We start from the raw sequence: 25690 nt of genomic DNA on the forward strand, positions 1-25690 counted from the left end.
ATGCGACGGTGACCTGTCCTTTAATGGAGTGTAGTAGGCAAAAAGAAGAGCGCACGGCAATCCTTAGACTGGTACGTACCTACTGTTTCCATTTTTAAAACGTGACATTTTGCCACATCAGTTTACTTTATCTACTTATTTTAGGAAAGTTATTACCCTACATATTATACTAAACTAATTTTATAAATAAATTAAATTGGGGTTTAATACGTTTTATTATTATATTATATATAATATGTATAAAACTTTGAAAAAATGACAATAAAATTGCAAATTAGGTAAATCTTTTTCTCAAATGCCAATTCAATAGAATTATCATTTTTTCTTTATTTTCTTTTATATTTTTAATTAAAAAATCACACGTCATGCCTCACATCATCGTGTCAGATGCGTTAGACGCATACGCTAGCACACTAGCTTCTTTAACACGCTATCTTATTAGCTACAACACTTCAATGTGTTAGAGATACCTATCAGATATATCTCAAATGCGTCTCTCATGCATCTCATATACATATCAGAAATAACTTAAATACATTGTCTTTCAAATATATATATTTAATTTTACAGAATATGTCTAAGATGCTTTTTTAGATTTATTTGATCTACGTATCTTTGATATATATTTTATACATAATATGTATCTTGAGAGAAATTCTTAGGTAGACTCAGTCCACCACGTCATCTGTGGACTAAGCCTATCACATATACGTCATTAAAATGATGGCAATCTTGTAATATTACTATTCAAAAGTGTAAATAAGTAATAAACGAATTTACAAGATTGTCATCACTTTAATGACGTGTCATTATATAATAGGTTAGTCCACGGATGACGTGGTGGACTAAGTCTACCTAAGAATCTCTCGTATCTTGAATACATATCAAAAATAGTTCAAAATATTTTTTTCAAATGAATTTTATTTATGAGATCTATTTGATAGATACATCATTAGTACATAATTTATATAATTTTTTTAATATACAATACATGAAAAATACATTCTAAAATATAAATTTATACATTTTACAGCATGTGACATAAATATTTTGATTTGAGATATACTATAGATACATTTCAGATACATATCATATATTTCAATTTTTTATCTGAGATGTATCTCAAACACATGGAGGCATTAACACTAACTCGATGACGTGTATGAGGCATTTGAAGCGTCTGACGCATTTTCTAACGCGGAATGATGTGTTGTCAGTTTATTAGTAGGTAAAATTGTAAACTCTTCCCTTTTTTTATATGCATGTAATATCCACAACTACTATATATTTTGATAAAATACAATATAATTTATTATATTTTTATTTCTTTTCTCTAAAATTTTAGAAACTCTTGCTCAACATCCCAATGAATATATATTTTTATCATCAGATTCGTCTTCGAATTATGATCTTTCTATTGCTCTTTCCTTCAATTGTTTTTTTTGTATTATACGATGTTTATGACAACTACAGGTATACTAATAGTATAATTTTTTAATAGCGAACCAATAACGAACATTGGACATAATCATGTTTAAAATGAAATAAAAATAAAGTAAACAATCTTTAATAGTAATCGCTAAAATTAAATAATTAAATCAAACATCATATGGGGTTATTTACAGGGGCGGATCCGGGGTTGAGGAGGACGGGCGACCCTCCTTGCCAGATTTCTTTAAAAACAATATAGGTATAGGGGCAGTCAGTTTTGTATATGGGCGGTTATAATTGCCCCTACAAGTGCTAAGGAGAGGTTTGTCACTTGTAGGGGCGGTTAAAACCGCCTCTACAAGTGCAGTTACCGAACTTAAACCATGTTTATCGTCGTTTTATTTTTTAGATAGCCAAACGCGAAAATTTCGACTCTACTAAACTGGAATCCTAATTTGCCTCAAGTTAGTTCGAATATTCATTTATGAATTTAATTTGTAAAACAAGTCTCAAACATTTGTATGAGTGAAAACAGAAAAATAATTTAATTTAATTTCTTCTCCAAATCTACTTTTCGATTTTTTATCAAAAAATTCCATAGAAAAATTATCTTTTCTAAAAGAATTAGATAATTTAAAAGGAATGGTGTGTGTTGACTTTTCTACCCTTTTAAGTAATGTTATCCTTAATAGTATATTGAACATTTATAGTTGGACCACGTATGCACAACTCAGCTTGCGCCGGTTGTTGCATCTCCTTGTCGGCAATAATTAATTAGGAATTTGCACGTTTTATATGTTTTATTTTTTAAAAGTTAACCTTCTCTAATGGCTTGCTGGCTAAGCACTGTCAACTCAAGTAATGGAAATTATTTCCTTAGGCAAATAAAAAACAACAAAAAGAGGATATTTTGATAAAACGTATTTACTGAGACCACCATACGTTTTATCCTTTAATTAAAATGTTGATATTTATTAGGGCGAGTATTATAAAAATTCACTAATTTACACGTTTTTTTCAATTTGATCACATTTTTAAAATTTCTCATAAAAATACACTAACTTTCATTTTTTTTCCAAATTCATACACGGTACTGATGTGTTGCTCATTCATTGGTTAAAAATGACTTACACCTCAGCAAATTATACCAATGAATGAGTATCACGTCAGTGCCGTATATGAATTTGGAAAAAAAAATGAAAGTTGGTGTATTTTTATGATAATTTTTTAAAAAATGTGATTAAATTAAAAAAATATATAAAGATAAATTTTTATAACATTACCTCTAATTTTTAATATTTTAATTGATGGTGCATTAAGTAAATAGTTTATATCTTTTCCTATATTTCTTAAAATTGAATTTGTCGGGTTTGCTCCACTGAACCAGTTAATCTTTTAATACAACCTTTATATGTATTTTAAAAAAAATGGAATCATTTGGATATGAAATTTACATAATCAATGGATTTATATAAAATTCATTGTTTGATTAGATAAAAAATTATAGAAATCCACTATACTCCACGATCTAATTTGATTTCTACCTCCTAAGTGAAAAAATTGGAATTCATTATTTTTATTATTTTGTAATATGTGATGGATTTTTTAAAATTTTAATATTACAAAGAGGCCTATCCATCTAAAATATCAAATTTATGTGTATATCCATCTAAAATAGTATCAAATTTTGTGTAATTTGTTGAGGTAAATGTCATTTTTAACCAATGAATGTCACGTCAACAATGTGTATGGATTTGAAAAAAATAAAAGTTGATGTATTTTTATGACAAGTTTCAAAAGACGTTATTAAATTGAAAAAACGTGTAAAGTTAGTGAATTTTTATCACATTAACCCTTGAGCATACTATGTCTTTTCTGTAGCAAAAATGAACCAAAAAATATTTATTGCCAGTTTTTCATTCTCGTTAGTCATTGCTTGTCAAGACGTCGTCGAATTGAGAATAATATGGCACAATTCAACCCATATTCAGTTCGAACCAAAAGAAACCCGACCTAGGTCTAACCCAAACTTTCGTGTAAATTAAACGCAACGTTTTGAATCAGTTACTCATAAAACATAGCGGTTCAATTTGGGTCTTCATTCATCTTCTTTAAACTTATCGTGAAAATAGAGAAGACCTAATAAAGAAAAATACCCCATATGGGTCGAGCAAATCTTCTATCAAATTGAAAAAAGAATATACCGAAGTACCCCGTCCAACAGAACTTTGTTCATCGTTGTGTTAATTTTACGGGGTTTACGTCTAATTTTGTTTACTTTCGATTAATTTTTATTGCTTGTATCTTGGGTTGTTGTTTATTAATTAGTAGTTCAAAATTTAAAAGATCATAGAGTTGTTCTTGTTATATGACTTTCATCATTTTTACTTTAATCTTTATCGATAGATTATAACTTAAGGAAAAAAACATTAAGTCCTACATGAATAGCGCTTACCTAAATTGCTCCAGGTTAGTTTAATTAGAGTTGTCTTAAATTAGGGATTTATAAATTAAGGTTCTGTAATTTAGGATATTGTGGTATTATATTGTAATATTGTACTATAGAACTAGTTTCAATTTGCTGTAGGCTTGTGATATTGTACATTTGAGATTCCAACAATGCTTGTGTCTGGACATTTACTGTTTACTTAAATTCGTTGCATGCCTGTAATACTGTATATAGAAACAGCTTGTGATTTAGTTGTTTGTTTCTTAATTTTCAGAGCTTCTATGGAAGTATGTTTGAAGTTCTTAGAGCATTCACAGTGGTTTTGAGTTTGATATCCATGCCACGTCAGTTTTTTATTAAATTCATATTTATTATACACTCTCTATAATAGTTAGATTTTAAAAAATAAACTAATAAGGATCCCATATTTTTATTTATTATATTAAATACAATTTAAAAGAATAAAATAAAAAGTAAAAAAGTGGAGTGTGTCCCATTATTGAATGGTTAGTGTATACCAATCGCTTAACAAATATTGAGCACTCACGATGGGAGGTGCCCTAAACACTCCCTATTGTGGATGTTCTAATGAGCGAGAGGGAACATGTAACATTGAAATATTAGTAAACTGATATACTCATACCTAAATCAATTAAACGATCAACATTTTTCTTGGACGATTCCAAGTCATCATTGCCCCCGTTAGCAGCAACGTCTGGTTCCTTTTTTTTTCACTTTCATTTCTTGTAGGATTTAGATTGACTCGCCATATAAAAATTTAATTACTCATAAAAAAATTTGATTTTTGTTTTTGTTGTTGAGACAAAAAAAAATGGAGAATTTCAGGCCATCAAATAAGAAACTTTTCACTTTCTTTAAACTTTCTTTTATTGCTTGCTAATCTAGCTATGCACTGTCAACTCAAGCAAGTAGAAAACAACAAAAACAGATATATTTTGATAAAACGTATTTGCTGAGACCACCATACATTACAAAATACAAATCAGTAAAGTATCACTATTTTTGATTAATTTGGCTTTATATACCAGCTTCGTGAATGCCTACGTATTTGTGAGACCAGCGTATATGGTTATTTTGATTTTTCTGTAAATTTTATCTTATTCACTTATTACTATTACTGTTAGATGGATTTTCATCACATTCATTCAAAGATCAGATGGACAAAGTAAGCTAAAAACAGAATAACCGTAGCCTTTTCCTATTTTATATGATGGGATCGCCTGTTTTAAACTAATTCAAAATTTTATTATTTGGATAATTGATTTTAAAAGTGTTAAAACTTTTGTTTTTTTATATAATAATTTGATGATTAAATTTTAATTGGTTATTCTTTTCTTTTAATAGTTAGGGGAAAGAAAACGCTTATGGAAAAAATTGAACCCACAATCTTAAAGTTCGTTGGTCAGTGCTTACACCATTTGAGATACAGCCCATTGGTAAATTTTTGAAATTTTAATTTTCTTTAATTTCTCAAAAAAAAAATTCTCTAATTTAATTACTAAATTTTAATTTTAATATAAAAAATCCTTTCGATAAAAGATACATACGTATCTTGAAAAAATTATCTTTTTTTACATGAAAATTTTCATTTATTAATATCTTTTGACCTAAAAACTACCTTCAAAATAAAAGTATGAATACATAATAAATGAACAAAGGATCAATTCACCCCCTCAACTTGGCACGAAATATCAAATGAGTCAATCTCGCGGCTTTTGGTACAAACAGAACCAAAACTTGCATTTTCGTATCAAAAAAGCCCTTCAGAGAGTGAGTTTTTAAATTTATTGTAATTGACTTAATTAATCATAATTAATTCTAATTCAATTTCTATTTATACCCTTATTAATCAAAAAACACCAATTATAAACTAATTAAGCTAATAAAACTAAAAAAAGCTAATAAAACTCTATTATCCTAATTAATCAAAATATTTAATCCCATCACCACTCCGCCCACCGCCCACCTTCTTCCTCGCGCACTCCGGCCGGCCACCACCCATTTTGGAAATCAATTCACCCCCTCAAGAAAAGATGGTTGTTCATCCTCAAGAGATGAATAGAACTATTCATCCCTTAAGGATGAACATATGATTGTTTATCCTCTGAGGATGAACAGGTTTGTTCATCCCTTGAGGATAAACGGATCTGTTCATCCCTTGAGGGATGAAAGATCGTTGTTCATCTCTTGAGGATGAACAACGATTTTTTCATCTTCAAAAAATGAACAGCAAACTGTTCATAGCATAAATAGATCGGTGAAAACGAAGAGATGACGGGGATGAAATTGACTGAACAGAAGCATAATGCGGCGGGGATGAAATTGACTGAACGGAAGCAGAAGTCGGCGGGGATGAAGCGAAGGTGTTGATAGGCAAGGAAGAAGAAGGGTGGCGGCTGGGCATTTTTTAATTTTAGGATTTGAATTTTTGTAGGGTTTAGGGTACAAATTAGAAAAAGGGTAATAACAGTCCCTAATATTTTAATTAAACAAATATTAGTTTTAAAATTTTAAAAAATTACAAATTATTATTGAAATTAAAAATAATTGAGTAGCAATTTAAAAAATAAATAAAACATTAAGGGTTTTTTAAAACTTTTTGCCATTTTGTAAGTGGAGAGTGTAACTCACTCACTAGAGTGCGACTGAAAAATGGATGAGCGGGGGCTTTTTTGATACGAAAACGCAAGTTTTGGGTTTGTTTGTACCAAAAACCGCGAGAATGACTCATTTGATATTTCGTGCCAAGTTGAGGGGGCGATTTGATCCTTTATTCCATAATAAATACTCTATCTGTCCCAAATTGATAGACAGTTTAGGACAAATACAAACTTTCAGAAATTGCACTTATTAAGATAAAATGAGTAAATTTATAAACAAATACTAACACACTTACCTTCATTTATTATAATAGCAATTCTTTGTTTTAGTATCTTTTATGTTATTTTCATTGCATTCACCATAACTAATGAGGGTATATAGAAAAATTAAACATTCAAGTAATAAATTACCGCCTATAATTTGGAACAAAAAATGTAAATAATGCCTATCAATTTGGGACAGAATGAGTATAAAACAAGAAAAATAAAAAAATTTGATTCCTATGTAAAAATTTTCAACTACCGCTTATATATATGTAGTAACTCTGGTAAATGCTAAAAAAACTGATAGTTTCAATACTTCAAAGGTAGAAGGTATAAAAAAATTCTCGATTTTTTCTTAAAATTACAAATCAGACCTTTTATTTTTTTGACCATAATTAAGCCCTCATGTTTCTAAAATTGAACAAATTAAACCCTTATTGGTTTAAAATTTAGCAAATAAACCCTTTTAATTTACTTTTGGGACAGTTACCCCCTCAAATTATCGGTAAATATTTTAAATATTAAAATTATTTTTGAACTTTTTTCTTATATAATTATGGGAGACATATCAGCCATTAACGAGTGTTTATAATGATGTTGGACTAAAGAGATTATTTGTTCTATTTGAAAATAAAAAAAACTTAATTTTATCTAAAATAAATAAAAAGGCTGATCTGGTTTTTATAAAAACTACGAGGGCTTTTTTTTTACACCTTTTGCCTACTTCAAACTATTACCCTCCATTAGGCTGGTGTTCTATTTCATCGGAGATCTAGAGGCCGAAAGAAGCCTCTATTGTTTTTTGAAACTAAGCCTCTATTGAAATCCATATAACAAGCCGATTCTTTCATACTTTGTGGGCTTGCCAGATTACATTTTAGCCCACTCTCAAACGTCGTCGTTATAGTATTATTTTTTTTGAGGAAAAACGGCGTCGTTAATCGGGCATGTGAAAAACCAAATTTAGAAAAAAGTAAAACAAGACAAATATCTCAAGTGCAGAACTCTCAGCGTTGAAAACTGAAATTGCCCATTCTGTTCTTTAATAACTGTCATAAATAAAAAAATTCATTCTTCTCAGTATAATCAGACACTACCAGCTGCTGCAACAGCACTTCAATCAGAATCTCCGGCGACAGATGGCGTCTTCGGAACCACCGGCTTTCCAGGAGTCAGATCGCTGCGACGTTTGCAAATGCAGCTTCAGCACTTTCCGACGAAGAGTAATTAATATTGTTTTTAGTCAATTTCAGTTTCACGAACTCGATCTTTGTTTTGATGTTATAATTTAATTTATGTCGCATCTAATTGTATTGTTTTCGGTTGATCTGAACGGTTCGATTTGTAGCATCATTGTCGACGATGTGGAAGGACATTGTGTCACGAGCATTCTTCAAATCAAATGGTATATGCATTAATTTTTGTAATGCTAGGCTTAATTTTGTATGATGAACTGTTTTTTTTTGTTTGTTTCTGTCAGGCTTTACCGCAATTTGGCTTGCTTTCCAGTGTTCGAGTTTGTGCTGAATGTTATAATGATTCTTCTAGGTAAGCTGGAAATTTTGATTTAAAATTGAGTTGATTGTTATTCTGAATTGTTATTTGCGTTTGTAAACTATAAATTTATCTGTAATGCTTAAACTTGTGTTCGGAAAGTTGATAGTTGGTGAACTTAATCTGCTCAACTTTTATTAGAAAGGAAAAATGCATCAAATAAATGAAATTTAAGCGAAATCTGATTTTGCAAAATGTTAGTTCATTCAATTCTCGTAATTGTTTGTTGCAACCAATGTATAAGAGTTATCTGTTTTAATTAAATAAGAAATATATTAGTTGTAATTACAGCTTGATATTTACTGAAAGGATTGACTCTATGGCTGTTGTGCTTCTTCCAACAGCGGCACACGCTTAACATGGACTCTACCATATAACACTGGTGGTGAAAATATCATCTCATATTACTTTGCTAGTGCTCCTTTTCTTTGGATTACAATTTGCTCTGAAAGAGCAATTTTGAATGCTTGATTGGATAACTGGAAGAAATACTAAAATTACCTTTGTATGGCTAGTTTGGTAAATGATGATAAGTGAGGAAAGTAGTTGGAGGATCAGGTTAGGCATGAAGTAACCTTGGTTACAACCTATTGTTTTGGTTTTCAATTTGCGAGAAATTGGAACTGTTAGTGAACTCTTAAGATTTAGGAATTAGGACGCTTATGTTTAGGATTATGCATTCAGTTCCATCGGAGCTGTTGAAAAACTATAAAAATGGAATAAAGCAATCTGTCAAAAAATCGGACCAAACCAAACTGAATTTATGATTTGAACCGAACCTAAATATTATAAGTTTGGTTTGGTAATTCGGTTTGATTTTCTTTTGTATTAAATAATAAATAAATATAATTTAAATTATGATTAATGATTATAATTATACTAACTATATATATATATATGTGTGTGTGTGTATGTAAATTAAATCTCTATTTTAATGTAAAGTATATCGGTTTGGTTTGATTTATATAGATTTTTAAGTTTAAATATATAAAATATCCCATTTCATCATTTTTTTTGTGCAATATTATGATAATAGACAATTGGAAATCACTTTTTTGCGTGTTATCTGATATCTTTTAGTAGTAGAGCTGGGGTCTAGCAAATAAATTTTTTTGTTTGGACAAAACCATCGTGGGAGTAAGAGGCTCGAGCTTAAGAATTTTGGGTTTCATCAGAAGAGTAGGCACTCAATATTTAACTCCAGTAATTGCCTTACATCTCAGCAAGCAATGAAGAATGCGGGAGACAATTATAATTGAGGGTCAAACTTCCATATTTTAATTTAAGCTAGATATTGTTCTGTACATCATGTGTGGATTCTTATTTTAAAAGAAGACTTATGAATGTTTTTCTTTTCTGTTGCAGTTTCTTGCTATTGATACTTAAGATTTTTATCTTAGAAGCTCCTTTCTGTAAAGCATGTAAACTATAAAGTTGTAGTTCTATTTATTTTAGAATGTGCTGTTTTTGTTTTTTGTTGGCGGATTTGGCATCATGCTTGGGCATGTTTCATTCTTTCTCACCTTATTCAGTTTGCAGATCAAGTAATGTCGTTGAAATTCTTTTCCTTTTTGATGCAGATCAGGCCAAGCTAAACCACAGACTTCCTCAGATGTAATTTATTCTGTAACAGATGAAGTTTCTAGATTAGATATTGGCGAGGAAACATGTTCAAAAGCTGAATCAGATATACAGAGTAAATCCACAGCAGGTGTTATCGAGTGCAAATGTGGGATGCCTTTGTGCATATGTGAAGCTCCAGCTCCTCCAGCAGAAGCAGTTCCTATTCAGGTACAAACTCTTAAATGTTTTTGACTCATCTTTGCAGTTAATGATCACAAACATACCAAGTCTGTTATTTGGCAGATGAAAATGCCTTCTACAGCTATTTCTCAGTCAAATCCAAAACCAAAGAAGAATGACTCTATTTCTAGGAACAGAGGTTCTACTTCAAACAACAAGCCCAGGTATGTTTCTTATTGATCCTTAATTCTTTCGTCTCCATAACATGACTGCCTAAAATGGTTTTCCATGCATTTTTTACCAAAGTAGTTTCTTCATACGTCATGTTTGATATCTAGTTTAAGTATTGAGAATTTGCAGTTTCACTCTCTCATGTAAGTTCTATTAAACATGTGGTTTCTTTATATGCCATGTTTGACATGTAATTTTTCCCAAACACAGTTTAAAATTTAAACTATGAGACCACTGTCCTGCCGATCCATATCTAATAGAGTATCTTGTAATTGGTGCCCAATGCTGTCATCGTTTAACTTATGAAATGCAGGTAATTATTAATCTTAGTGTTTTCTTTACGAGAAGCACATGTCGTTTCTGAAGGTTAAATTTGCGTATAAGAGACATGTATATTAGGCCTACTTCAAACTCTACTTGTCTACTAGTCAAGTCTGACACTCAAGTTTGGACCTTTTCATTTATATATAATCCCCTAGATTTTTTTATTTATTTTGTATTGCTGCTCTGAACTTTGATTAATGGTTTTCCATAGTGCATGCATAAATATCATTACCTTTTTTCTATCATTAGTATGATGCTGAATTACAAAGTTAATGTAGAATTGTGTTTTCTTAAGCTGATTTTCATGGATTTCTTGTAAATTTTGCAAAATATGCAGTTCGGTTTTCCATCATGGTCAGATTAGCACTGATGGTAATGAGAGACCGCAGATAGATTATGAAGTCAATGGGGAGGTACAATTCATTACAGATTATGATAAGGGTTGTAGTTTTTCCTAAGTATTTAACCTCTCACATATCAATTATTTACTGTGTCATTGCTTACAATTTGTTGTGCTCAGGGTTTGAGGGAAGCCATAAAGAATGGTGATACTGCTGCAGTCAAGAAGCTATTGAGTGAGGTATATGCTTTCTTGTATAGAGATTAATTATGTAAATGGCATTAAACATCATAATTTTTGGCAGGGCGTTGATGCAAACTACCGCGACAGGCAAGGACTGTCGCTGTTGCATTTGGTAAGGACCTCTCTTTGTTTTTTTTTTTCAGTCTGTTTGTGTACACTGTAAATTTGTGCAGTTTCATCATCATGTAACTGATTAGAGGATTTATTGGGTGTAGGCTGCATTATTTAACCGAACTGATATAGTTTTTACCCTCATGGATTCTGGAGCTACTCTGGACTACAAGAATGCACAAGGTAATCTTTCTTGTCCAGATGTAATTCTAGCCGAACTGTTCTCCGTCATGGCATGTTTGATTAGGGTGGAAGAAACTTTTGTGCGACAGAGTTCGATACTTAAAATATCCAGATAAACTTGAGTCTTTAAAACTTTGAAGTATGCTTGAAAACCTATCAGGTTGTTTAGAGTGGGAACTGAGTCAACTGACGAAGTGTTCTTGTTTTGCATCATTACATGTAGGGCTGTACAAAAATCGAATGAAACCGAATAATGAATCAAACCAAATTTGCTGGTTCGGTTTAGTTTGATATTACAAAAAAAAATCAGTTTTCTGTTTGGTTTTGAACATCAAATTTTTTAGTTAAGTTTTAGTGAACCTTAACCAAAATAATAGATTTGAACTGAAAATTTTGAAATTATTAATTCCCTTAAAATTGCGGTGTGGTTTGGTTTTGAAAAGAAAAACAAATTTTTTGTTCAGTTTGAACCGAAAGCGCACCCCTAACTGTAAGCATCTTTATTCCCAACATACCCTGCTCATATATGTTACCCTTTTCCCCGAGCCAAAGAAAGGCTAAAAATGAACTTCCTTACCTTTCTAAACAATAAACTCTAGCAAACGATGATACTAGTAGGCAGGCCTTGGGCAGAGTTGGTTTACACTTTGTGTTTTTGTGAATTTAGTTCTCCATATTCTATTCAACTTTTTTCTTTTCTAGGGGAAACTCCACTGGACTGTGCTCCTGCAACTTTGCAATACAAGATGAGAAAGAAAATGGAAGAACATGGGCAGCAGGACCCACATACCGCCATTTGAGTTCAGATACATCCTCTTCATCTTTACCCTTGCACATGCATGTTCTAAAGAAAAAAAAAACTTCACATGCAAGCTGTCCATTCCCTTGGAGAAATCAATCTGATTTTGCTTCGTGGGTTGGATTTATGTAACGCAAATCATTTCTAGTGATGGCACTGAGGATTTTTATGAGATTCCTATAGTGAATCACTTCTTTTAGTGGCTACAAAACCGGACTTTCGTTATATATGTGTATGCATATGATCTTTGTTGATATTGGGACTTATGTTTACCCAATTTTGCAATGATTTGTATTGTACATAAAACAAGATAAGATTGAACTTTGCGTCTTTACGTGTCGAATTTTCTCATAGCAACATCCTTTTGGCCCTTGTCTACCATTTCTCGATGAGCAAACAATCATTGCGGTTTCCGAACTTATGCGTCAGGATCAATTAACTCATTCAAGGCGGCGATGACCCAATTTGTGGTTATTTGATCTATAATTAGAGAGTCGTAGACCTAATTGATTAAAATAGTTAAAATTTCAGTTAATTGATCCGGACTCATAAGTTCAGGACTGCAGTGACGCTTTGGTCGTTTCTGGGATGAATGAAAAAATATTTTATTTTTCTTCATATGCTTAGCTAGGTGAACTACTGCAACGTGACTTCGAGTCACCAGCAACTGTTTGTTGAGCTATGAAAGTTATAAATGCCATACGACAGCTATTTTGTCGTTTCAGCCTTTGCCCTTCTCTTGTTCATAGTTTAAACTAAAGCAGGCATATGACATGTGTGACGTTAGCAACCTTATTGTTCTTTCTTTTTGATGGCTTTTGAGAAAGTAAATAGGCGTAAGAATCTATATATTATATAATTGAGAGGACCAACGGAGCCATCTCATTCATTCTCAACAAACAGAGCATTCTCATCAGTTCCCACCTTTACTAAACTACTTATGTTAATTTAATTATTTTAACTAAATTATTATCATAACTTTTACTTTACCACGTACAAAATTACGTAATTTATAATTTTATTTGATGGAAACTATTTATTTTTACCACTTACAAAACGTACATTTAATAATCATAAGCTTCCTAATTTACATCCAACTCTAAAATCCAAAAGAGAAAAAACTTGAAAACCAATATTGAATGTATACATCCATTAGCTAATCGTAAACAAAAAAATGTCAAACATTAAAAGATGAAGCGGTGATAACAAAAAGAAATTAATACCATCAGCCAGAGATTTTCCTTGGGCACTGGATGGAGGAAATATTTGAACAGTTGAATCTGCCAAAAGCAATTACACATTCAAATCAATGACATATCACAATCATCCAACATTAATGGTGATTAAAAAATAATATCACAATCGAGCAAGAATTACAGCAGTTGATCAAACCAATTAAAGAGAAGGTAAATTTTTTGAATTTAATGTATTTATGTTATTTTGTATAAAATGCTAGAAAAATTATCTGTGTATTTTTGACTTTCAGTTTAGTTTGCTTGTGATTAACAGTGGATTATAAAGCTAACCAAGTTGTCTCTTTACATAATTCTTATAGCACTAATTAAATATTTCTCTTCATAATAATCAGGTGCTTCAGCATATATGTTGCATTGTTTTTTTATTAAAAATTATGTATTTGTTAAGTACTTTAGACAAGAGATGTTATGATTTTCGATTTGGACAATTAGATACTCAAAATTTATAATAATAATAAAAAAAATATTAAGTATATCTTTTATTAGACCAAATTTGCTTGCATATATTGAATTCATTGGTTTTATTATTTGCTTTATATTGAAATCATCATAGATTTATATAGTTACAATGTTGTCAATTCCTTTATTGTTCCTTTTTTTTTATGTATAGTTATTTCGTCCTTTATTTCAAGTGTATTTGTTGGAAAAATAATTTCTTATCATAGCTATTAATTTATTTCTGAAATAATTATAGATGGCGTGTGTATAAATCAGTTTAGTATTATTTCTCATAACCAAACAAAAATTGAACTGAAGATTAATGAAATTATCTATTAATAAAATTGAATTATATAAAAATTGAACTGAAATAATTTTTTGGTTTTTGTCCGTTATTCGGTTAGCCGAATAACCAAATTTTACTTCAACAATTTCCTAAAAAAAGTTAAAAATTACAATCAGCACTCCTTTAACAAAAATCATGCACTAATTTTATTCACGGCAATGACCATTTAGCTCTTTATGTTTTTTTTTTGAAATAAAATTAAACTTATGATATCATTTAAATTCCTATTGTGTTGTAGTAAAACTACTCTATGATATGTCAATAATGCCCGTTAATAGCATGTACATATCGGTATTTAGCTTTAAATGATTTTCTTAAGGTATAAATATAAGTCCTGGATTTGAAAAATGTTGACTTCAATTTAGGTGACCTTTTATTAATATTATTTACATTATCTTGCTTTCTTCATATATATTAATTTTAGAATAGTGCAAAATTATTTTATGATGTTAGAAGAAAAAAGTTTAGTGTGAGGCTTTGAATTGCTCATTACCGTGTTATTGTAGATAATAATTGGAATTGTATATATAGAAAATTTTAAGAATTTATCTCTAAAAAAAAAGATAATCTACCAAATTGTAAATTTCATGTTGTGTATGGTAACTTTTGGATAATAATTTTCAGCTACGTCTCGACAATTACTTTTGAACGCATTATTTCTTTACAGTGTAGGAAACTTCTTAAACATTCACATCATGGATACTTTTAAATTCAATTTCTTTATTACATATACATAAATTATTTTAATAATTGTTTATATGCTAAATATATTTTGATTGTTATTTTCTTGATCTCATTATATTTCTATTTTAAATGCGATCCTTTTCTTATATAAACGTAATTACAATTTCTTAATTAAGCTACTTTTGGTATTGTCCCAATCCACATAATTAAAATTATCTTCTACTTAGTAGGTATTTTAATCATATATAAAGTCATAATCACAAACATTAAAACAATTCTATTCCTTAGTAAACAACTTGTATTTCAATCTATATATAAATATAACAAACTTAAACATTATTTATGTTATAATCTCTAATTAGTTGATTGTCACGACCCAAAACTATTGAGCCGCAACCGGCGCTAGGGAACGGGAGTGGTAGCTCCGGAACCCGTAGCAAGCCTAAAATCACAATTAATTTTTCGCAAATATAATATAAACAAATAACAACAAACAACGGAAGCAAATATACATATATAACATCTAGTCATACATTTGCACTAACTGTTTCAAAACCTCGCGGGCTCTAATTACCGTACCCTGTACGAACTGGCCTCGCAGTACTATATACATCAGTTAGTGTTTCAAACATCTCACCGGCATCTGGGGCCGTGAATCATATACTAAACACGTAGCCTATCAAAAAGCATATAGACAAATACAGCAGTTGATATATACAATCAAAATAAACTGCTGACTAGGCTACTCTTCTGTTGACACAGGACCACTACTGCAGCACTCACAGAAGTCAGAAACTAACATATACAGCTGACTTCTGGACTTCAAAATTGGTCTCTAGCTAAGTCCACAAGCTAAGCACCTGAAAGACATCAAAGGTGAGGGGTCAGTATTTGGGGAAATACTGAGTGAGTTGACATTTAGTAACGGTATTATTATAGAAATATAGCATCGCATTTTAAATCAACATTTATACAAAAATACATATGAACAAGTACTCGATCCTTTCGAAACTAAAATCCTGAAACATAACGTAACTCACTATTACTCAAATCATACTGATTCCAATAGTCTGACCCGGGAGCGTTCGCGTTCAACCACGTCAGTCAGAACATATCTCTTAATCCCAAAGTGGCACTAGATACGGGGCTCAGGTTACTCTAACCGAGTTCACTCTCGTATCAAATTCATATTTTAACTTTCATAATCATATCATCCATGCATATAAGAACGTACCTCATAGTCAGACACGCTAGACTGACGCATTACTGGTGATCACACAGCCTATTGACACCCAATAGGTAGCTAGTTTCGTTGGATCGTATACTAGGTCCTTGTACGTAAAACTTATTCAAAACATATAACATATCAATAATTCAAATATATGTAGTGCGAAGCATATCAACAACATATAGATAATAATACCAAAATAGTATCAATTGATAATACACGAAAGTAAAATACAACTCACAGTGACCGCAATCCAAGAAATGATATGATCGATCTGATAGTATGCTCTCGCTAGTCCGCCTCTACTGACTCCACTACTCGCTGACACGTCTGATAAATCGTTAATAGTTAGACGTGATTCTCGTATTCTTGTACGTATAATACTTTTAAGTTTTATGATTTAGTTTCGTTTTATACTTATTTACGTATTCAATATCTCTAGTCGTATAAACGACTTAGCGAATACAATATCTCATAATTGAGAATCGCTTAACGTCCTTGACGTTTTCCATTATTATAATTTATCTAAAACGTCGAGCTAATCTCGAGATTAATGATTCTCAAAGTCCGAAATCCGTCTTTCCACGTCCAATTGCCCTAAACGTCAAACACTTAGGTCAATTACAGTTTGTATACGCATGGGGGCGAGTTGGGGTGCACGGGTGTGCGTTTTGGTGGGTGCACGATCGTGCAACCAAGTACACGTTCGTGCACCTCAGGGGTACACGTTCGTGTACTAATTGTACACGTTCGTGTACCATGAGAAGTACACGTTCGTGTACTTTAGTACACGATCGTGTACCTTGCTAGGTGCACGTTCGTGTACATCAGTACACGTTCGTGCACCCGTGGTACACGGTCGTGTACCACGTGCACAGCCCCGGAAATCAGATTTTCCGGGGTTTCGCCACAATCTCGACGTGCTAAACATACCCACGCTCAATACCCATATCTCGGTTTCTTCAAAAACGCCATATTAAACCCAAAAACGTCAAATTTATGCTTAAATCATAATCTCATTAAATCAGCCACCAAAACCATCACTTTCATACCAAAACCCGACCTTTTACCTTAATTTGATGGCCGGAGGTGATAGAGCTTTCGGTTCTGAAGAAATCGCCGCTTGAATCACGCGAATCGGACGTCGTACGGAGAAACGGCGGCGAAACGACGTTATCGAACGAATGAAGCTTCTGTTTCCTCTCGATCCTTCTCTGATCTTCATTTCATATTTCCTTTCTTATATTGTTTGGCTAAAAGCCCACTTTGATCCTTGTTCTTTTTGTTTCTTATCATTTATCCTTTAAACTTCTCTTTTATACGATTTAGTCCATAACTAAATCGTTAAATTCTTTTATTACGACTTATACGTATTATTTATATCCTATAAATAATACAAAGCCCGATAATAACACTTTCCCGTCAAAATCCCATATTTCTATTTTCGACACAAAGTGGCTAAATTACTGGTTTGGTCCCTATACCTTATTTTGGACTTTTCTTGACATTTTTCCTTTTAATTCCAATTCTAACTTTAGAATTGAAATATAACCTTAGTTTTCTCATAGTTAATTTCTCAAAACCGACTTACTTGAAACTATTTACTTTATCTTTTCAGAAATTCTTCTGATATCACCACTCTGGCGAATCAAAACTGGACACGTGGTCCAATTAGCTAATTAACTATTTTGGGGTATTACATTCTTCCCCCCTTATAAAAATTCGTCCTCGAATTTTCATAAAACTTGTTGGGACCTTACAATTATTCTTATACCTTCCTTGATATTCATTACTATACGTCAGTCATGTCCTTTCTCTTACTTAGCTCTTAGCTCTCCACATATAGCTGTGACTTCGTACTCATCATTAATCGATTATCTATCTTGCTCATAGTAATCTCCTGTTGTAGCATAACTGAAAATATTCTTACTGTTACCTGTCTTATTGGTCATCTTTCTAAAATAGTGTGGCTCAAGGCGTATCACCGATATCGTAATCCTGACGTCTTGTACAACTGGTTGTAATCTTTCTTTTGTCCTTATTAGCGTCGATTAACCCTCACTCGGTATTCTTCAAGTTTACTGTTTCATTTTCAGTCGTCCTCGGGTCGCTACTTGTCTCTCTTACACGTTAATAGTGACAACGTGCCGGTTATATCCTTAATGATGTATTTACCTCTTTCTACTAGTATCTGACACTTCGTTCCTTATCAATCAATCTTTTCTCAACTTGTATCTTGTCTATCATATTTATTATTTCTCAACGCAGTTGAGATTGATACTTCCTTTGCTTCCTTTAACTTTTCCTTGCTTTGCTTAAGCTATTGTGAATCTTATGTTATTCTATTGATCGTGATCCTTCGTACATTCCCCATTGCTAAATGTACTTCTCTTTGTGTTGACTTTAATCGTGTAGCTTATACGATCGTCTTCGTTGACTGATACTATTCGTATCCTCACTCTCTTATCCCTTTCACCTTCTCTTTGGTTACTCTTATTGATTTATCAATCAGAACTGTCTCTTCTTTACTTCATGATTTCTTATTTATAATAACCCCATAAGAATTTCACCTATTTCTTTTAAATCTATCTGTTTCGAGAATCCTTCTCGTTGGCCAACCTTCATCTAACTTCTTTCTTATTCTATCTCTTGTCTTCTTTGAAGGGTTTTACGATTGATTCTAGTATTTGTACTCCATTTACTTTATAATTCCCAAAGTCAAGGAATAATTCCAACTCACCGTCGTCTTATACATTTTATGCTTCTTAGCACTTATACCTTGATTTTAATTGTCTTCAAATATCTTGGTCTCTTTGTACTCGTATCAACTCTTGTCTTGTCTTTTACTTGTTATATTCGTTACGTCTTTCCTTCGTTTATAGCAGTTCTATTGCTGCTGCTCTATTCTGACAATCCTTTCGACGTATTTCTAGAACTTTCACTTTCTAATCACCTTACTAAATTTTGAGGGTATTTGAATTTTACCCTTACACTTTTCTTCACATCATCCACCATTCATACATTTACTGATACGTATATCTATACGTGTGCCTTTCTCCTTTCTGTTAACGTAACTTACAATTCTTAAGGCTGATATTAGTAACTTTACTTAATATCACTCATATAACATCATCATCTCTCTTGATTTATCTAACTTAAACTTTCGTATCTTGCAAAATCGTATGCTTCATTATTTCGTATCCTTTCTCTTTCTACTTCTGTGCCTTTACTGATATTGATAACACTATATATACTTTGAATATCACTTGATGTTCGTCATTCGTGTTACCATCTCCTCGTCCTTCATACTTTTAATCTTTTTCCTCCAATTATTACTCTGGATTGCTACTTCGTTTATCCCAACCTAAGAATAATCATAACACTTATCACTCTTATGTATTCGTTATATTTCTTCTTTTAACACGACTCTCTGTCGTTCCATCTTCTATTCTTGTATAAAGATAATTACTGTATCCTTAAATTTTGCCAGTGCATCGCAGCTTATCTGCGTATGCTTCCCGATGATCACTCTTTTAGCTTTATTAGCCGAATTAAAATAATTATTAACATGGCTTTATTCTTTTATTGGAGTTTCTTTCACAATTTTTATTCTTATCTGTTAAGAATCTTTGATTATTTGTCGCAGGGCTTTACATCCGAGTTTACTTACTAAACAATACGATTTTAAAACTTCTTTTGGCTGCGCAGCTCTTTCTAAACCACTTTTCATAAATTATTTTAAATCGTTAGTACAATTGTTGCTCAGAGTGATGACATCTCTCATCACCAAGGAGTTGCTCAAAATCGCATTTTCTTTATCATTGTACAGATATGATGCATGATCTACATTTTGAAAATCAGTTTCTTATGCATTCCTATTATGATTATGCAATGTTATATGCGATGTCTGAGCACAACTGTACTTTGAAAAATCATAAAAACTTTCAAAATTTTCATAAAATCGTAAGTCTTACTCTAGATTATACGCTCTGCGACTATTAACGGTTTTCTTTATACTTATTGGATATAATTCAAATTTTTGTACTGCTGTTATAATTTCGGTCACTTACAGACTATTCGTCTGTCACATCACATATTTCTCCATATCTCCGATAACTCAATTAAATTCAAAATTCTTTATTACTGTAATCACCATATCCATTTCTGCAACATTCTCTTTTACGTCATATATAGACGCAGATACTGATGTTTCACATCGACTCCCGGTACACAATTCATCTCTTTCCTCAATTTTTAAAACGTAATATAGGAATTACGTTCGCTACAAATGTATTGTGTAGCATATATTATATTACTATCTTCGTGAGTTATGTTTATATGTTCTTATATTAGGCGCGTGAGTTCAACTACAACGCTTCCTATAGGTTCTCGCTGTCTAAGGTATTATCCTAAAGGCAAAACCTATTACTGACATTCTACTATGCAATGCAGCAAATATATAAACACAATAATACAAACACATAAACACAATTACTTAAAGCATATAAATTGCTAATACCTGGAGGTGCCTGATGTGGAACGTTAGGTTCCCTAATAACTACGCCAGTGTGTCGGCCCCTAACTGTTCTACCAGAGTTTCTTCCACCTCTTTGTACGAAATAGGGGTTGGTTGTAGTTCTGGAGGACATACTGACGTAATCCGGGTGGTACTCACGTCTAAAGTAATAAGGTCGTATCGGATCACCCGACCATTCATGCTCTGTTTCAATTCTACGGGCCATTGTAGTAAGCGTGCTGAAATGTTCGTCCACATGCTCATACAGCTCATCAAACTGAGGTCCTAAACCCCTGACATACCTACGATTAATGGTTCGATTGCTTTCGTTCAGATTAGGGACTCCTTCAGCCATCCGCAGAAAGTCAGTAGAGTACGCTCCTACAGTTAACATCCCTCTAGAAAAAGAACGCATTTGCCTCCTAACCTGATTTAGGGCTATCTGCGCCTGACCATTAGCTATGTCCGCATCTTCCCTCAAATTGCGGTATCTCCGCACACTTGACCAGAAATAGTCACCTCTGTATTCCTCAACGTCTAACTCATCTAACTCTTCTTCTTCATACTCTTCTTCCTGAGGATTTTCCTCTTCTGCTTCTTCTTCTAATTCTTCTTCTGGATCCTCCTCAGGATCCTCCTCGGGGTCTTCCTCAGGATCTTCTTCAGGATCCTCTTCCGGATCTTCCTCCGGTTCCTCTTCCTCTTCTTCGCCGTATTCAATCTCCGGCGAATGTTCTCTAACTCTGTTTCCAGAAGAACTACCTATCTCTGACACAGACATAAAACCATTTTGATATATCTCTGGTGATGCTCTAATATTTGCGTGGAATCCATTCTGATGGACCCCAGATGGTTCGCCTACTTCATTATGAAACCCGTTTTGAAATATAGGAGGCGCTTCCTCCCGTTCTTCATCAGCATGCGACTGAGCTCCGTTTTGCCCAGACATGCTGAAAAGAAACAATTTCGAACGTAAGCGACCATCTGAGCCCATTTCACACGCAATTCCAAAGTCAGCTTATATAATGCTGTAAACATTTAGCATTTAATCCAACTGCACGTAATTCGCAAGCAGATAATCACTTAACAATCGCAGCGCGAGTAGCAAATACTTAACCCTCTCAATCGATCATAATTTGCAAACATGTAACCACCTTCTATATCTTAGCACAAGCAACACATACTTAATTGCCTTAGTCGTCTGTATAAACAGATACTATTCACTTACTAACATAATAGTCCTGATCCGCGCGCGTAATGCCACGTACTACTAATGCACATATAACACAATTACAGACAACCATGGTCTGACTCTTGCTGCAGTAGTTCCTAGGTATACTTACTGACAAATACTCCCGGTCAAACAAGCAATCAGACAACTCTAGCAGTGGTAACTGGACCAAACTGCTCTCAAACAAGCACTGAAACAAACTTGCAGTGGTAACTGGACCAAACTGCTCTGATACCAACATTGTCACGACCCAAAACTATTGAGCCGCAACCGGCGCTAGGGAACGGGAGTGGTAGCTCCGGAACCCGTAGCAAGCCTAAAATCACAATTAATTTTTCGCAAATATAATATAAACAAATAACAACAAACAACGGAAGCAAATATACATATATAACATCTAGTCATACATTTGCACTAACTGTTTCAAAACCTCGCGGGCTCTAATTACCGTACCCTGTACGAACTGGCCTCGCGGTACTATATACATCAGTTAGTGTTTCAAACATCTCACCGGCATCTGGGGCCGTGAATCATATACTAAACACGTAGCCTATCAAAAAGCATATAGACAAATACAGCAGTTGATATATACAATCAAAATAAACTGCTGACTAGGCTACTCTTCTGTTGACACAGGACCACTACTGCAGCACTCACAGAAGTCAGAAACTAACATATACAGCTGACTTCTGGACTTCAAAATTGGTCTCTAGCTAAGTCCACAAGCTAAGCACCTGAAAGACATCAAAGGTGAGGGGTCAGTATTTGGGGAAATACTGAGTGAGTTGACATTTACTAACGGTATTATTATAGAAATATAGCATCGCATTTTAAATCAACATTTATACAAAAATACATATGAACAAGTACTCGATCCTTTCGAAACTAAAATCCTGAAACATAACGTAACTCACTATTACTCAAATCATACTGATTCCAATAGTCTGACCCGGGAGCGTTCGCGTTCAACCACGTCAGTCAGAACATATCTCTTAATCCCAAAGTGGCACTAGATACGGGGCTCAGGTTACTCTAACCGAGTTCACTCTCGTATCAAATTCATATTTTAACTTTCATAATCATATCATCCATGCATATAAGAACGTACCTCATAGTCAGACACGCTAGACTGACGCATTACTGGTGATCACACAGCCTATTGACACCCAATAGGTAGCTAGTTTCGTTGGATCGTATACTAGGTCCTTGTACGTAAAACTTATTCAAAACATATAACATATCAATAATTCAAATATATGTAGTGCGAAGCATATCAACAACATATAGATAATAATACCAAAATAGTATCAATTGATAATACACGAAAGTAAAATACAACTCACAGTGACCGCAATCCAAGAAATGATATGATCGATCTGATAGTATGCTCTCGCTAGTCCGCCTCTACTGACTCCACTACTCGCTGACACGTCTGATAAATCGTTAATAGTTAGACGTGATTCTCGTATTCTTGTACGTATAATACTTTTAAGTTTTATGATTTAGTTTCGTTTTATACTTATTTACGTATTCAATATCTCTAGTCGTATAAACGACTTAGCGAATACAATATCTCATAATTGAGAATCGCTTAACGTCCTTGACGTTTTCCATTATTATAATTTATCTAAAACGTCGAGCTAATCTCGAGATTAATGATTCTCAAAGTCCGAAATCCGTCTTTCCACGTCCAATTGCCCTAAACGTCAAACACTTAGGTCAATTACAGTTTGTATACGCATGGGGGCGAGTTGGGGTGCACGGGTGTGCGTTTTGGTGGGTGCACGATCGTGCAACCAAGTACACGTTCGTGCACCTCAGGGGTACACGTTCGTGTACTAATTGTACACGTTCGTGTACCATGAGAAGTACACGTTCGTGTACTTTAGTACACGATCGTGTACCTTGCTAGGTGCACGTTCGTGTACATCAGTACACGTTCGTGCACCCGTGGTACACAGTCGTGTACCACGTGCACAGCCCCGGAAATCAGATTTTCCGGGGTTTCGCCACAATCTCGACGTGCTAAACATACCCACGCTCAATACCCATATCTCGGTTTCTTCAAAAACGCCATATTAAACCCAAAAACGTCAAATTTATGCTTAAATCATAATCTCATTAAATCAGCCACCAAAACCATCACTTTCATACCAAAACCCGACCTTTTACCTTAATTTGATGGCCGGAGGTGATAGAGCTTTCGGTTCTGAAGAAATCGCCGCTTGAATCACGCGAATCGGACGTCGTACGGAGAAACGGCAGCGAAACGACGATATCGAACGAATGAAGCTTCTGTTTCCTCTCGATCCTTCTCTGATCTTCATTTCATATTTCCTTTCTTATATTGTTTGGCTAAAAGCCCACTTTGATCCTTGTTCTTTTTGTTTCTTATCATTTATCCTTTAAACTTCTCTTTTATACGATTTAGTCCATAACTAAATCGTTAAATTCTTTTATTACGACTTATACGTATTATTTATATCCTATAAATAATACAAAGCCCGATAATAACACTTTCCCGTCAAAATCCCATATTTCTATTTTCGACACAAAGTGGCTAAATTACCGGTTTGGTCCCTATACCTTATTTTGGACTTTTCTTGACATTTTTCCTTTTAATTCCAATTCTAACTTTAGAATTGAAATATAACCTTAGTTTTTTCATAGTTAATTTCTCAAAACCGACTTACTTGAAACTATTTATTTTATCTTTTCAGAAATTCTTCTGATATCACCACTCTGGCGAATCAAAACTGGACACGTGGTCCAATTAGCTAATTAACTATTTTGGGGTATTACATTGATGCATGCATTTATTTTACAGTTAATTGATGTTCTTGATTATTACTAATATCTATTCCTTTTTAATCTTAATACAAGAAGCATGAACAATATATTTTGTTTAGAAATGTCAAAAAAATTGAGATAATTGGACAGCTAAAGTGGGAGTCACATTTTGAGAGTTATTAGAATGTGTGAGTCATATTTTGGCGACACAATAAATTTGATGATATAAAAATACAATTCCGACATAAAAAAATTAATTGGAGATAAAATACATTTTCAACCAAAAAAATATCATAAAAATTTAAAATGTAAAAGATGTACTCCTGAATAAATTTTTGATACTTTAAAATATGGATTATTATAATATATTATTATTTTACTTTATTAGTTTTTTTTTGTCAAAGACTTTATTAGTTTATAGATCCCAAAACATTAGTTTATTTGTATTATTTGTATGCATTTAAAAAAATTACTTAAATTATATACAATTAGATTCCGCGCAAATGCGCGGGTTTACGACTAGTGATGTTATGTTTGGGACACAGGATAAGATTATTCGATTCTTTGCTTTCGCCTTCTTTTTCTTTAAGTCATCATCTGGTCATGCCTTGGATAATATTGAGTCCCACAACACAATATTGCGAGCTAACATTATTAATGTTGTCAACAATAGTTTGTCTATTTGAACGTGCAAATTGAGAGCATTGCCGACTAGGTGAATTTTGTAGCGGTATCTCTAGATAGGTTGGGTGACCAAAACGGTCCGTTCAGTGGAAAATCGATCTATTTGACCAAAACCGACTTTATCTTTTTAATCAAACCTATGGAATTTATTAGAGTCGGATTATTTGATTAAATTTGTCAAAATCTTTTTTTTAAATGAAAATATAAAAATATGTTTAATTCAT

At 32.9% G+C, this 25690-nt stretch overlaps 1 protein-coding gene across 1 annotated transcript; it reads left to right on the top strand.

The window, feature by feature from the left end:
- Positions 1–7736: 7736 nt before the first annotated feature.
- On the top strand, positions 7737–12636 carry LOC126669720 (uncharacterized). The gene is made up of 10 exons (XM_050363265.2): positions 7737–7988; positions 8114–8170; positions 8246–8313; positions 9900–10110; positions 10186–10286; positions 10955–11030; positions 11138–11197; positions 11262–11312; positions 11416–11494; positions 12197–12636. Exons 1-10 carry the CDS (start codon positions 7905–7907, stop codon positions 12292–12294), a joined length of 885 nt encoding a protein of 294 aa, XP_050219222.1. The 5' UTR covers positions 7737–7904; the 3' UTR covers positions 12295–12636.
- Positions 12637–25690: the final 13054 nt, after the last annotated feature.

This window comes from Mercurialis annua, linkage group LG2 (assembly GCF_937616625.2).
Source record: "Mercurialis annua linkage group LG2, ddMerAnnu1.2, whole genome shotgun sequence".
Lineage (NCBI taxonomy): Eukaryota > Viridiplantae > Streptophyta > Magnoliopsida > Malpighiales > Euphorbiaceae > Mercurialis > Mercurialis annua.

What these genes read in the sequence shown, in the direction of transcription:
- LOC126669720 (XM_050363265.2), top strand. Translation starts at nt 7,905, where the DNA reads ATGGCGTCTTCGGAACCACCGGCTTTCCAGGAGTCAGATCGCTGCGAC. An exon ending in TCAGCACTTTCCGACGAAGA is followed by an intron (nt 7,989 to 8,113) that starts GTAATTAATATT and finishes TTCGATTTGTAG; the next exon opens with CATCATTGTCGACGATGTGG. An exon ending in ACTTCAAACAACAAGCCCAG is followed by an intron (nt 10,287 to 10,954) that starts GTATGTTTCTTA and finishes CAAAATATGCAG; the next exon opens with TTCGGTTTTCCATCATGGTC.